At 55.7% G+C, this 13,356-nt stretch overlaps 2 protein-coding genes across 2 annotated transcripts; one reads left to right on the forward strand and one right to left on the reverse strand.

The window, feature by feature from the left end:
* On the reverse strand, positions 1-2,259 carry HMPREF1541_04526 (uncharacterized protein; the record flags this gene model as incomplete). The annotated part of the gene is made up of 3 exons (XM_008718871.1): positions 1-937; positions 1,683-1,976; positions 2,207-2,259. The coding sequence occupies 3 exons, from the start codon at positions 2,257-2,259 to the stop codon at positions 1-3; spliced, it is 1,284 nt and encodes a 427-aa protein (XP_008717093.1).
* Positions 2,260-4,918: 2,659 nt separating this feature from the next.
* HMPREF1541_04527 (uncharacterized protein) lies at positions 4,919-7,353 on the forward strand (the record flags this gene model as incomplete). Its single annotated transcript, XM_008718872.1, has 3 exons — positions 4,919-5,442; positions 5,642-6,707; positions 6,832-7,353. The coding sequence occupies 3 exons, from the start codon at positions 4,919-4,921 to the stop codon at positions 7,351-7,353; spliced, it is 2,112 nt and encodes a 703-aa protein (XP_008717094.1).
* Between the last annotated feature and the right edge of the window lie 6,003 nt (positions 7,354-13,356).

Raw genomic sequence — 13,356 nt, forward strand, 5'->3', positions numbered from 1 at the left:
TCATAGATTCCCATCTCTCCGCATCCCCGGCGGCAGACGGATGCCCGCACCTCCCACTCTGCCTGTGCCCACACCTCGCTGCTGTCCATCAGTCCGGCCCGGCCCACTGGCGTTTACCTCTACCTCGTCCACCCTCGCCCGGCCGACTCCAAAGCCTGGCGTTACCCACCCGCCACAACTGCACCGCAGACCCTGCCATGCGAACTTGCCCACATTGGCGCCGCACGTCTTGGTCGGACAGCTGAGCCGCCCGTCCAGCTGTCCCTCGGCGAGCGTTTCCCTCATCCAGCTGAGCGGGTGCAGGAAGATGTGCGCGCATGGCTGACTTGCCGGGTCGCTACGCGAAGGCTTGTGATCAACAATGTGCGGAGTGGAGGCGAGAATGGTGCGGCAACGGCGACAGCGGACTTGCGTCGTGCTCTTGGGGGTGTTGGCGCTGCCAGCGTCTAGAGGGGCACCGGTTGGTGCGGACACGCCGGGCACCACTTCGGCAAAATCTTTGGGGGCGCTATTGTCGGCGTCAGTGGTGGTGAGCTTCGCCATGCGTGATGAAGGCGGCTCGTCAGTGGCTGCATCGTCGTCCTCATCTTCAAAGAGAATGTCGACTACATCGGGGGCCTGGTTGGTAGCGAGGGATTCAGCGACGTTGCGCTTGTTCATGAAGCGGCGGTAGAGTTTGTGAGATTCGAGCTCAGTCGATGTCGTGGGGCAGCCCATGTCGACGTATAGGTAAAGCTGGTCCATGAACCCTTCGTTGGGTTCGGCGATAGGACGGCCACGGCGAAGGAGGGTTAGGGCGTCAATGACAGAAAGTGGCTCCGGTGGCAGGGCGACGCCGTCGTTGTCATTGTCGGTAGGGGAGGTCGAGCGTGATTGGCGTGATAGCCATAGGAGGTAGGCAAGCAGGACGGTGGCGGAGCGGGACTTGCCCATGGCACTGGCAGAGGAAAGGGGTGTCAGCCTTATCTGAAGCCATGACACAGCCTTGCAGGTTCAGTCTGTTGGCGGCGCAGGAATGGAACGAGAGAAGCAATGCAAAACAACTATAAAGGTGCTCTAAGCAACACATGCGCCATTCATGCGGCGTCGGCACGCATCTCGCAACTTGGTCCTTCTGATTGGCCGTTTGAGAGTCGACATCAAGAGGATCGAGTGAACGAATTCTTGGCCTGGTCTGGGCATACATAGTTGGTGTCTTGCTGGGTGTGGTCATTCAAACGAGTAGAGTCCATTCCAGGGTTTCACCCGCGTGAGTTTCGGGCTTCCAGTGCGGGCCTGACGCAACAGAGGCCTTTGCTCGGAGGAAAGAACCTCCGCCAAGAGCCCTACGGTTTGCGAGGTATGGTGTATAGTGGGCCAGGGTGGGTGACTGTGCTTCTCGAAGACAGGAAGAAGAGTCTAGCGTCTTTGAACGCGCCTTGTAAGGCGGTGTAGGGGTCGGAGATTGTCGGTGTCAGGGGACTCGAAGGGTAGAGAGGCGGCCTGACTGTTTCTCGTTGACGCCAAGCTAGTCTTGCTGAGATCATGTGGGTTGATCTCCAACTCTTACCGTGTTGTGCGGAAATGCATCCCCGTTTCGGCAGGTGCAGGGAGTGCTGTGAGTGAAAAGCAGATGCCAGGGCAACGTAATGACATGCACTGAATACGGGCACGCTCCACAAACGATGTTTTCGAAGACTTACCAGTGTATCAGAACCCCGCTGCCTTGATGAACGTCCTCTGATCCAGACGAAAGATCTGTGACATTGTTGATTGGTTTGTCGGGTTGCCAGTGCTTCAACCCCTTGTGGATGAAATCGACCGCCTGTGGAAAATAGCGGAGAAGATTCTCATCCTCAACGTCGTCAACTGGGATGTGAAGGTGTTGAAAGCCTCGTGTTAGAGCATTATCCTCTTCAAACTTCCAGTCCATCACCGACACAATGTGCGTGATGTGGCAGTTCTGGAGAGCCTTTGGACGCCGTAAGGCTATGAATCTATTCAGGCAGAGTCAGTACGCGTCTGGGTGTGGCGACTGAAACCAAGACAGCGGAATTCCACGGGCTCGGGCACGCCGAAAATCCACGCGTCCAGGTCCTGAGTCAACATCATCGAGCCTTGTGGCCACAAAGCCCTGTGACTCTTGCTGGTGGCTGCCGCAGTACGCTTGATCAAAGAAAAGGACGGTCTCGGCGGGGATATGGCCATGGTGGGGGTCATTACTTACCCACCAATGTAGAGATTGTAGCCCGGACATCGGTTCAGGGTTGGTATGTCCATGGCAGGCACACTCGGCTGAAGAGAATGTCCCTGGGAGGCGTGCACAAGAAAATCTCGCAAGACGTTGCGTGGTTGTAGATTGGTTGGAGGACATGGAAAATCCAAGCACTTGGAAGCCGAGGCAGGAGCGACGCGCGAGCCACAATGGAGTGCGGGTACAATGCAGCGTGGCGTCGTGGCTGAGGCGGTTACGACCTGCCACGGTGGTGCCAAGCATGGTCAGCCCTGGTGCCTCTTGCTTTTGGTGTTAGTGCAAGCTGGAGTTTTCAGCTCAACAATCCTTCTGTGCTCCTTTGATCCATCATTCGTTCGCGGAATAACGGAGAAGCCATCATTTCCTGGGTGGAATGGCAGATGGCAAACGATGCATCGATCCGCTGTTGGCTATGGGGCCCGAAAATTCAGGATGCAGCCTCGAGTCAAGACAAGAAAAGCATCGGGGGGCAACAGCTAAAACCTGGCCCTGGCGTCGCTGGGCCTCGAAGCCTTGTCAGCTGCTCCCGGTTGAGACATCGAGCTCTGCAGCCGTCCATTGGTTGACACGACAATGTGTCTCTGGCGACCGCCGCGCGACCACCTCCCGTGACTTCATTCTACGCCCTATGAGCGCTTTGGGAGCAGACAATGCTGGCGCACTGGGGTGTTTCAAGGGGCACGAGCTCCAATGAGCATCACGATTGTGCAAAAGTCATGGTTACGTATCGTATGAGGAGAATGTTCGGCGGCGTAGCTGGCAAGGGAAAATGGCTCTTTCGGACTGGAGCCATCAATTTCTGCAACATCGAGGCTCAAGGCTTGTATCCTCGTGTTCAGGAAAACCATTGATCTACAGGAGGGGAATATCTTGCTTTTGGATCGGCAGGCCAATGATGATCAATGTGAGATAGCTCAGCCCTACGGGCTTGTACCTCCCCCGGTCCTTCGAGTAGGCGCCTCCACCTGATCAACGTAACATCGTGAGTGGACTCTAGGACGCAAAACACGAGCTTGCTCGTCCGTGGCCAGTATTAATGCCGTGCTCCGTACATGCAACTCTTCTGTTTTACCGTACCAGGTTCGAGGTGGAAACAAAGTGCTTGAACCAAATTCAGATCCCTCATTCGCCTGCCATTACACCACACGTGTTTCAGCATATAAGGTTGTCAGATCTCGCACGAATGGTGGATGGATGTGCAAAGTTTACGAGTCAGATGCTAGCCAGATAGAGTCAACGCTCTCGCAAAGCAGTCAATTCTGGGTTCAAGCGTCAGCGGTGAGGTCTGAGTGAATGAGGCTCACACTGAGTAAGCTGAGGCCATGGATAGCACACGGGCAATGACAACCTCCGATGTTGATGCGGCCGGGTTGAAAGTACGGCACTTTGCATCTCGCCAACCTTGGATTACACGGAGATCTAGCGTCACGGTCCGTAGAAAAGTGCGAAGTACTCCTTCTGGTAGTAAGGTTGCGCTCTGACTATTATTGCCACGGTTCATCGGCCATCGGGTCAGGCATCAGGTCCTGAGGCGTCGCACACTGCATGCTGCCACAAAGCCGAATAACCATACATGCGCGGTTTGCTTCTGCTCATCAGAGGTGTGCAGCCAGCCCATCGCGCTACCTCGTATCCATATTTGGCGGCGGCAGCATTAACGGGAAATCTTGCTTCGCGAACGCCTCCTGCTCAACTTGGTTACAGATCTGCTGCAATCCACCGTGATGAGACGGAGGGGTTTCGCTGTTGCTTGCCCGAGAGACGGTGAGCCGAAAGTGCTGCCATGCAACCAAACAGCTGCCGCAGAGGTCCGAGGGTTGCAGGACCCCAACGGCCAAGCTCCACGGCCCTCTTTGGGAGTACCTGGCTAAACGTCCGTAATGGTGGTGACAATACATGACGCAGACCCCTGCCCCTACACGAGTACCGGTGACCGCGTGAGGGGCTAAACCGGGCGCCCATCCGCACCCTGGTCGCAGGTGGGGACTTCACCTTGCATCGAGGTACGTAGGGCTTAGCTCCTAGGCGGCGTCTTTCCTCCCCTGTCACTGCCCTACGAGCCCGCATGACTCGCTGAGACGTGCTGCATTGCCAGCTGGACTGGACTTAGTATTGCTGCTCCCTCCCATACATACACCACCTTTGCACTCTCGCCGTGTCTTGCACACTAGAGAAAGAGACCAACCATATTCACCACTCCCTCTACGCCTCCTGCTTTGACGTGCGCTTTCAGCTACTACCAAGTTATATTCTTCTGCTACTCTAGACCTGACCGTTCCGCCGTTCCAGTAGGATTGGAGCCGCACCCTTTGTATACCCACGGTGATTGACACAGCCTCAATTCGCCGCCAGTCCTGCTCTGCCTGAACTTTTTCCTCCGCCAGCCAGTCCTTACCGACTTCGTGCCGTCCCCTCCGCCTCCCTGTCTGATACACGATCCGGCAGGCACCGTTCCACTCCACCCTTCAGTCCGCCACCAGCCCGAGACCTTGTCCCGCGTTGCCTCCTGCTGGACTACCATCCTCGTATACTTGCGTTCCGAAAAGAGAAGGAGGAAAATTCAACCCACAGGCTGAAGCTTCGTCACGTCAAAGTTCGTCTCCAGCTGACAGACGACTCGGTGCCCTACCATCGCTGGCAACATGGTGCTAAACAGATAGACGCACTTCCACCACTACATTCGCCATGGATATCCACCGCTCGTCACAATCTGTGCGCATGCCCACTCGCCCCTCCTATGCGGCGAGACGGCCAACTACTTCCCGCGCGACCTCCCATACTTCGACCTCCTCCTCACATTCCCGAGACCCCATGCCCATACCCGGCGCCCCTATAGACGAGCCGCCTCCACCCCTCCCACCACCCCGTTACAATGAAGAGCTGGACAGAGGCATAGATGCGGCGTGGAGCTGGTCCAATTCTCAGCCACTTGGAGTCGCTGGAAAACTTGCTCCCATCAGACCCAGTTCCAGTCTGTACGGCGGCTACATGCGCTCTCGCACCAACTCGAGACTTTCACCCGATCACGACGAAATGGACGTCGACGATTGGGACCGTCGAGGAAGCGCTGCTCTGACCATCCGCTCGCCATCACAGGCAGACATCCTCATGGGTGCAGGCGGCGCAGGCATCGCCATCGAGGCAGGCGCGCCCACTAGCATTCCAAGCCTGGTCAGACGACCTCCCTCACCAACCCCATCAAACCAAAGGTCAGTTCCAGTCCTGCTGCATGTCTCGCTCTTTCCGAGGTCTCCAGCCACATGATGGGTGCTACCGAGCCTGTGGCACATGGTGCCGCTTGGCCACTCGGACGGCGAAATCCCTCCTTCTGCCATGTCATTGGTTGTCCTCTACTGCCTCTTCCCGTGTCCACCCATCACCGTGACTGACGTGTTTTACGTGTTGCAGACTCCATGGCGAGAGACCACTGGCTCAGGAGAACTTCAATCGCTCCTCACAAGCCTACGATCAGAGCCTCCTGTCCAAGATTGGCAAGCCCAATTCGCCGCCACACCAGCGATCCGAGTCGGGAGACACGGCGCCTCTGAACCACAAGCTTTCCCTACAGACAAGAGATGCCAAATCTCAGCAGCGCTTGACCGTCACAGATCTTTCTGCCGCGCCCATGGACTCGGCACGGTGGATCACAAGCCCAGTTTCCGGAGGCGTCTCGCCAGGCTCCCGAGCTGGATGGCGGGACGATCATATAGATCACCGAAGCCCGTCCAACGACAGCGCAGCCAATTCTCTCGTTCTAGACCCGGAGCTATTCCTCCAGTCACGAAGTGGCAGCAAGCAGGCACATAGCGGTGCTCAAGCTGGCATCGACGACTCTGCCAGTGTCGAGACAAGGTCGCAAAGAGGAAGTTACGATCAAGCTATGTTCGGAACAGACCAAGACTTTGCCCACGAGGACCACCACGGCCAGCTCGAAAGACAGATTTCTAGACAAGGAATGAAGCGACGTGCGCTGTCACCGCCTTCAGACGCGGCGCGGGACGATAAGTCGCCAACCTATACAAGCGATCTGTATCAGAAGGTGTTTGTCTCTAGTGCCGCTCGATCACCAGCCTCGGCATACCGCGCTCACCCCGGATATGGTTCTGTTTCGTCAACGGCATCGAGTGTCAGACAGAATTCGTACGCTTCATCGTTCGCGCCATCTATCGCTGCCAGCAGCATGACCAGCATCTCATCGTTTGACCGACAGTCCCCCTCCGACCCATCCCAGGCCCATCCGTTCATCACCTCTGCGGGGCCGGTCTCCAGCCCTGCCACGTCAATCCCCCCTCCTCGGAAACCTCACGGCCAACAATCGCCGCAGGACAGCAAAGCAATCGCTCGCAAGATGTCTATTCAAACGGCTGTCAACGACACCCGGGGTACCCCCGCCACCAAGCTCGGCAGTTACTACATATGCGAATGTTGTCCCAAAAAGCCCAGGAAATTTGATACCGAGGAAGACTTGAGGCAAGTTGGATCCCTAATAAGCGCTTACCTTGCCCCTCCCGCTGCTGATTGCATTTCTTCCCTCCCCACATATTTCCACTGCGGTTTTCACGAGTCTGACTGTTGCCTTTAGGTCACATCAAATGGAGAAGCAATACGCGTGCCAGTACTGCAATAATCGATTCAAGAACAAAAATGAAGCTGAGAGGCATCAGAACTCGTTACATCTACGACGGCATTCTTGGTCTTGCGCGGCCATTCCGAATTACCAGGCGGCGTTTCACCCTTCCACCTCCGGTGCGCCAGGTTTGAGCGACGTTTGTGGCTACTGTGGCGAAGAATTTCCCAATCATCCGACACCAGACTGGGAGCGCCGCGTTGATCATCTTACCAATGTACACAAATTCGGCGAATGCAACCAGGGCAAAAAGTTCTTCAGAGCCGACCATTTCCGGCAACATCTGAAGCATAGCCATGCAGGACAAAGCGGCAAATGGACCAACATGCTGGAAACCATTTGTTTACGAGAGGAGGTACCGCCGGAGGGTCCTGGAATTTCTCCAACTGGCAGCGAACACAGCAGTCAGGGTCGTGGACCGAGCAGTCTTCCGGCTCCCGGAGATGCGCCAATGGGCGGCGCAACAATCAACGAGGCCCGGGACGAGTCGTGAACACAGCGTAAGAACTCGACATGCGAATCCCACCTAGGCAGTTGGCCGGCTGCAACGCGATCGGCAAGCTCCTAGATTCACCGGGTCACCCCACGACGCAGCGGAAAGAACCGTTGCTTCAGGCCTCCAGCTTGATGCTTGGGCTTCCTACAGCCTCGACTTAGGGCAGTCCAGCCAACCCCACCACTGGCCCCGTCTCAAAAGGTTGGGTATGAGCGCATGGTATGGGCTTGGGCATTCTCCGTAACTCACGCGATCTTGAAAAGGTGCAGAAAGCGACCTGCGGCCGAAAGGTCAATGCCGGGACCGCAGTCACCCTGCTGGCGAGCGAACGACACGTCTGCAATACTAGGTGCGTTGCCCCGCGCGCAACCCTTGTCGGATGACCAGCGGTTGGCCGCAAGCGGTGACGCCGTATGTCACTCTGTGCGTGTTCGGTTTGGGCCTGAAGGGACCAGGACCAAGCACGGCTCAATCAATGTAGCGTTGAATGGCATCTGCCCCGCAAATTTGCAAAGCCAATGATCCAGCAGTCGCTCTCTCGCGATCAGTCTATCTTCAACTCTCACTGCCAATTGAATTCCAGGTGTTGGACATGGAAATCTTGGGATATTGCCAATCGCATCCCGGCTGTGGAGCGGCGCCAAACGATACAATCGACTGGGGTCAGCAGTCAGTGAGCATCGACACAATCTTGAGCCGTTTCGGAAGCTTTACCGGATCTCACCATAGCGAGAGTAATCCATTTGTCTGATGGCGAGTTCCGTCATCCAGGGTCATTGAATCGAGCGATTTGTTCTAACTTGGGACCGTCCACAACGCATCCAATAAAGGCGCGTGCCTCGTGCTGATGCTGATGAGGCTACCCGCAAGGCTTTCTTGGCGACCAGTTCGAAAGATTCCTTCAAGGATTGCTCCCAGCTTTCTTCGCAGCTGTTGCTCTCGTTCACCCGTGTTCAGTAGCCTATCGAAGGGCTTGGCTGACATTTATGGTGGTGTATTATCGTCCGCCATCAAGGTTTGAGGACAACGCATCAGTGCGCGATGCGACGTCGAACCCACAGGGATTGAATCTCTCGACTATTTGTTCGAGGTGACATGGACGCCATTATTTGCGTTCCCCGGGGTCTAGTGGTAACGAGCCTTGATACACGCAGACCTCATCTGTATCTATGATTGGACATCCGACCGTCTATGACAGACATATCAATCCACAAGACACCAGCCAGCGGCCCGGTCAGAACCTTGCTTGGCTCGCGTTCTGGCTCCGTCGGGATTGACGACCTCGCATTCGGCTACTCACCTAAGTATTGCCAATCATGTCAGAAGGCCCCGGTTTGCAAGCCTGGTGCAGTCACTTTGACACCAGTAGGTCCAAGTTGACCAGTAACAGCATAGTTCAAATCTTAGTGCTTATTTCGTACAACCTTCAAGCCATTCAGGCCCCTGTCTCCAAGGACTTGTCCGAAGACGCACACGTCGATCTAATACGTTTGAAGCAAGCTACACAATCAGAGCTGTTGACCCATCTTTTCGCTGTCACCGGCAGCGAGCTAGACCGGGCCAAGAATGCGGATGCGGATTTGTGCTCGGCGACTTTGGCCCCCGCCGCACCAGTGTTTGCTCCGGGATGCTTGGATATACGAGTTACCAGTATAGGCCAAGTGCTCTGGCTGTCTCTCGGAGGTCAAGTTAATGTTAGGCAACGCCATGCGAGAGTAGCGCTGAAATTTTGTCTACGAGTATATCAAGAACTCGAACAGTCTCCACGAACTTATGAGATCGGGCTCTTCGATCAATTTTCCGCCAGGACCGTACGGACTGCGGCTCTCGCAGCTCAGGAGGACCCCACGATGCAACCAGGTAGCGAAGGCCTGAGATTTCAGGCTTAATACGTGCCATTCCAGGAACAAGCCTCTCGAGTTGACCGCCATTCGTCATGCCCAATAATGTCTCGAGGAAGTTTCATATTCGTTTATGCCTGAATGATATGGTTGATTCCAATACGCGAAGCCACTGCACTCGGAATCACAACGGTTGTTTCCGCTTGATGACCATCGCCGTCCCAAAGAATGGCTTCACGGCGGCTTCAAGAACACGTGAAAACCCCAGTGATGCTCTGAGGCTCAAATACGGGGCTCTTGTCGTCGTTCGCTTGTTGAGCTACCCCAGGTTCTAGACGAACGAATCAAGTGCAATAGATCGATGGGACCCTGACGGTTCAGGCAAGATTGCGAACTACACGCACCTCACGGTCGCCGAATCAGGTTTTGCGCATACAGGTCTCCTGTTGAACTTCCTTGGCAGTCTGCCTTCCTGGCTGGCGAACTGAGAGATGCTGGCGGATGTCCTGTCCTCAGACCGTTACTCAGTGACCTGCGGTATCCACCATATTCCTGATTGCTGATCTTGGTGGTAACAAGGAAATGCCACCATTGTGTCTAACTTTTGCTAATTGTTCCAACCGCGGGCTCTCATTTTTGAGATCAGCGTTTCTGCAGTGCTCTTGTACGTGGATCAGCCCTACGTACGCCCAGTCTGTCAGAAGGCGACCTGGTCCTGTCTACCAGTGTCTTTAGCACCTGAGACACGTACGTGCCCGGGCGTGTTAGATCACGGCGCGATTTCGAGACCGAAGCAGACTGAGACCCGTTCCATCCCTGCGAACGAGTATCGCGATGAGAGAGAATCACGAGTGGAGTCATGGCTTATGAACGATGTCTGCGCCGAGCGCGACTACGAGGGAGCATTGGTGCTGGCTTCAGCGTGGACTGCTGTTCGACAGTCGATTACGGCATGATGGATTGCAATGACTGCTTTGCAATCGAATCCCAACCAACAGCGAGACGCAGGAAACATTGTCAGATGTAGACTACTGTGGTTCCCTACTTCGACCCATGTTCCCGGATGGGTGCTCTTATGCCCTACACGTTACGTCGTCAAAGCTGAACAGCACGAGGGTGTGAATCTTTTGCAGACCCTGGAACTGGAGCCCGGGCTTGATTTGCTCGGTCTCCTTGAAGACGTGGGTCCCCTGCTCAGTCTCTCGCAGGCCGCATCGAGCTTGCCTGATGACGATTTCCCAACTCGACGATCTGGAAGGTTACGATCACGAGATTGACCCCACGGTCCGCTGCCACGAAGCATAATAATGCGAACACGAAGAGCACTCTATTCTTGACCCTTGAACCAACCCAGCTTCGGTGCGGGGCACCTTTATCTGAGCGCACCGTTAGCCATTCGGAAGGACGTTAACCAATCTCACCGTCACGTGAGCGGCGGCACTCGGGGACTTCTTGAGGTGCACGTCAGAAGCAAGGTTGGCTTTCCCGTCAGGCCCGCGGCCCATTCTGATCTATGCTTACGGTCGGGATCACCAGCTCGAACACGCCGTCCAGTCTGAGGGCCCAGTCTGACTTGGATCTCCGGCCCCGCCCACCCGTTGGCCGAATTTCCCTACATGGCTAACGATTATCGATCATGAACTACCACCTTTGGCAATGCATCTGCCCGTGCAGGCCGTGGGTTAAGACTCATCAAGCGAAGGCTTACTCTGGGCGTCGGGCAGGAGCGTGTGGGGGAATCTCCCTCATTCAAATGGCAAGCCTAATCCCCGACCAAGATGTGTCTCCAGTCCCCGATCCTAGGCCCCTAGCAATCGTGGGAAACACCGTCTTGCTCGACTGGAAACGTTGTGCACAGTCCGCCTTTTCAAGTGAGCGTCGCCAGGAACGATTCCAATACAGTCATGTTTGGAAATTCCGGAAATCTCTCATACGCAACGGACGAACACATGATGTGTTTGTCACAGCGGGGCGTCAGCCATACGCAATCGTGTAGCTCACGACAAGTTGTGACTGCACGCGAGTCATGTCAACCACCACCACTCATATCATGAGCAGCGAAGGGCCACCACTTTGCGCGCTTCAGACAGGGGAATGGCGCCCAATCATGCCCTCCCAACTCTGATTTCGCGGAGACTGCCCGCAACATGGCGTTATTGCGGGCTTAGTAGACGCATTGCACAACAACGCAAGTCGCTGAAAGGCCAAGGTTCATTTCGCGAACTGGTAATGAAGACATCGTTCGTACTGTACACACAGCCAGTGGACCCCAAGAACCGACGACCCAAACTCCACTCCCCCCTGGGAATTTCTCTTTGAGCACTTAGGTCCGAACTCTCACCCTCCCAGTCCCTCAGCGACGAGGCTGCGACGACTCTGACGCCAGGCAACGGGCCAGGATCATCAGTCAGGCTGGCCATCGTGAGACTTGGAGGGGGCGCCGTGGGTTTGTCTTGCTTGGCAGGTGGACGTTGCAAGGACGGCTCAATGTGTTCCACTCATCCCATACCGCTGATCGACGGGATCTGTACCGCCAAGCGCTTGAAGTTTCTGTTTCTCCTGATAGGGAAGGCACACCCTGTTTTCTTCCATGCGCGAGTAAAGGAAAGAGTACTGCTGCTGCATACCTCCCATCTAGGTTTCGACTGGCTTGGCCATGTGCTCCGACGCAACGATCTGTCTGTGTGTCTCCCTCTTGCGCGTTCGTGGCGCCGTTGCCTCCCCACCCTGGGTACTCAAGATAAGTACGCCTCAATATCAGGCTGTGTGAAGGCTGTGTTGGGCGAAGTTAGGTCAGGTCAGGCCAGGCCAGGTCAGGTCAGATCCGGGGTCATCTGGGCGTCCTTCTCGCAGTGTAACGCAGTGTAATATCGGCGAGGGGGAGCGAGTAAATGGTTGGTACTTTTTGAAGCAAAGATCATGTTAGCCTTCATGATGGGGGGGAGGGCGTTCACACCGTCCCCGCCCGCTTGGTAGGCATAATGGGCTTGGGAGTCGTGACGGTCGTGACGAGCCACAGTAAGGCATACCGGGCAACACGTGCGCCGTCGCGTCTGATCTTGAGCTGGCGGGGCAGGATAAGGATGAGGAGAGGGGGGGGGGGTCCGGGCGCAGAGGGAGAGGAAATCGAATTTGTTGCAGCGCCAAATAGGCGTTCGGCGGCTGCAGGCTGGCAGGCTGCAGGATGGCCATTGGCGAGAACAGTAGGAGGAGAGTATGTTACATAGTGGAATCAGTGAGGCTTGTAGTTCGTTGACGCAAGTTCACACTGGGATGTTCGTTGCTGAGCCAGGGTCGTTCTCAAATCTGCCAGACGTTCGTGGTTTGCTATTCTATTCGGGAACGTTGTGCTTTTTCTTGATCAGACCGGTCTTGTCTGTGCTGCCCAAGGTTTTCAAGATTCAAGCTTCAGGGCGAAGGGTCATTCACGATTCATCAGGAGTAGGGAGTAGTGGAGTGCTCAATCCATTTCGGCCTTTCGACGACGAAAGGGGCACGGTCACGTCGTGATATTGCAGAGAAGAGCAAGCATATCAGATATGGCTCTCTTTGAGACCTCCACGGATTTTTTCAATGTCCTCATTTCCTCACTCAAGCGGGGGTCCGACATCGCCTCAGCTACAGGGAGTCTTTGACACGCAGGAAGTTTGTGAGATGCGGTCGGCACCGAGACTACAGACAGATCGATCCTTCACTCGAGGCTGGAAGTGTAGCTTCGGGAAGGCAAGGCATGCAGGCATGCAGGCAGGCAGGCAGGCAGGCAGGCAGGCAGGCAGGCACGCAGGCAGGCAGGCAGGCACGCAGGCACGCAGGCAGGCAGGAAGCAACGAGCGAGGCAATCCACTGGCAGAGGTCCCCAGAGTGGGCTAGGAATGGAAGATGCGGAACAAGATCAACGACGGGCATTGAGTTGGCATATGGAGCAGAGTAGGTAGGTCCGAGCAGACAGACCAATACCGGATACATGACGCCGATTCACTGCCTGAGGAGGCTTGGCAGAAGGCAACCAAAACTGCAACCGTTCGCACTTTCAACCCCGGTTCATCGCGTTGCGGGGAAGCCTTCACCGTCCACTTCGGAGGGACTGAAGCGCGTGGCTTTCATCTCGTGGTACTTTAGAATTTAATGCTGCAAAGTTGGTCTTGGCTTCGGAGGGGGC

Source organism: Cyphellophora europaea (genome assembly GCF_000365145.1).
Source record: "Cyphellophora europaea CBS 101466 unplaced genomic scaffold supercont1.4, whole genome shotgun sequence".
NCBI classification, from domain to species: Eukaryota; Fungi; Ascomycota; class Eurotiomycetes; order Chaetothyriales; family Cyphellophoraceae; genus Cyphellophora; species Cyphellophora europaea.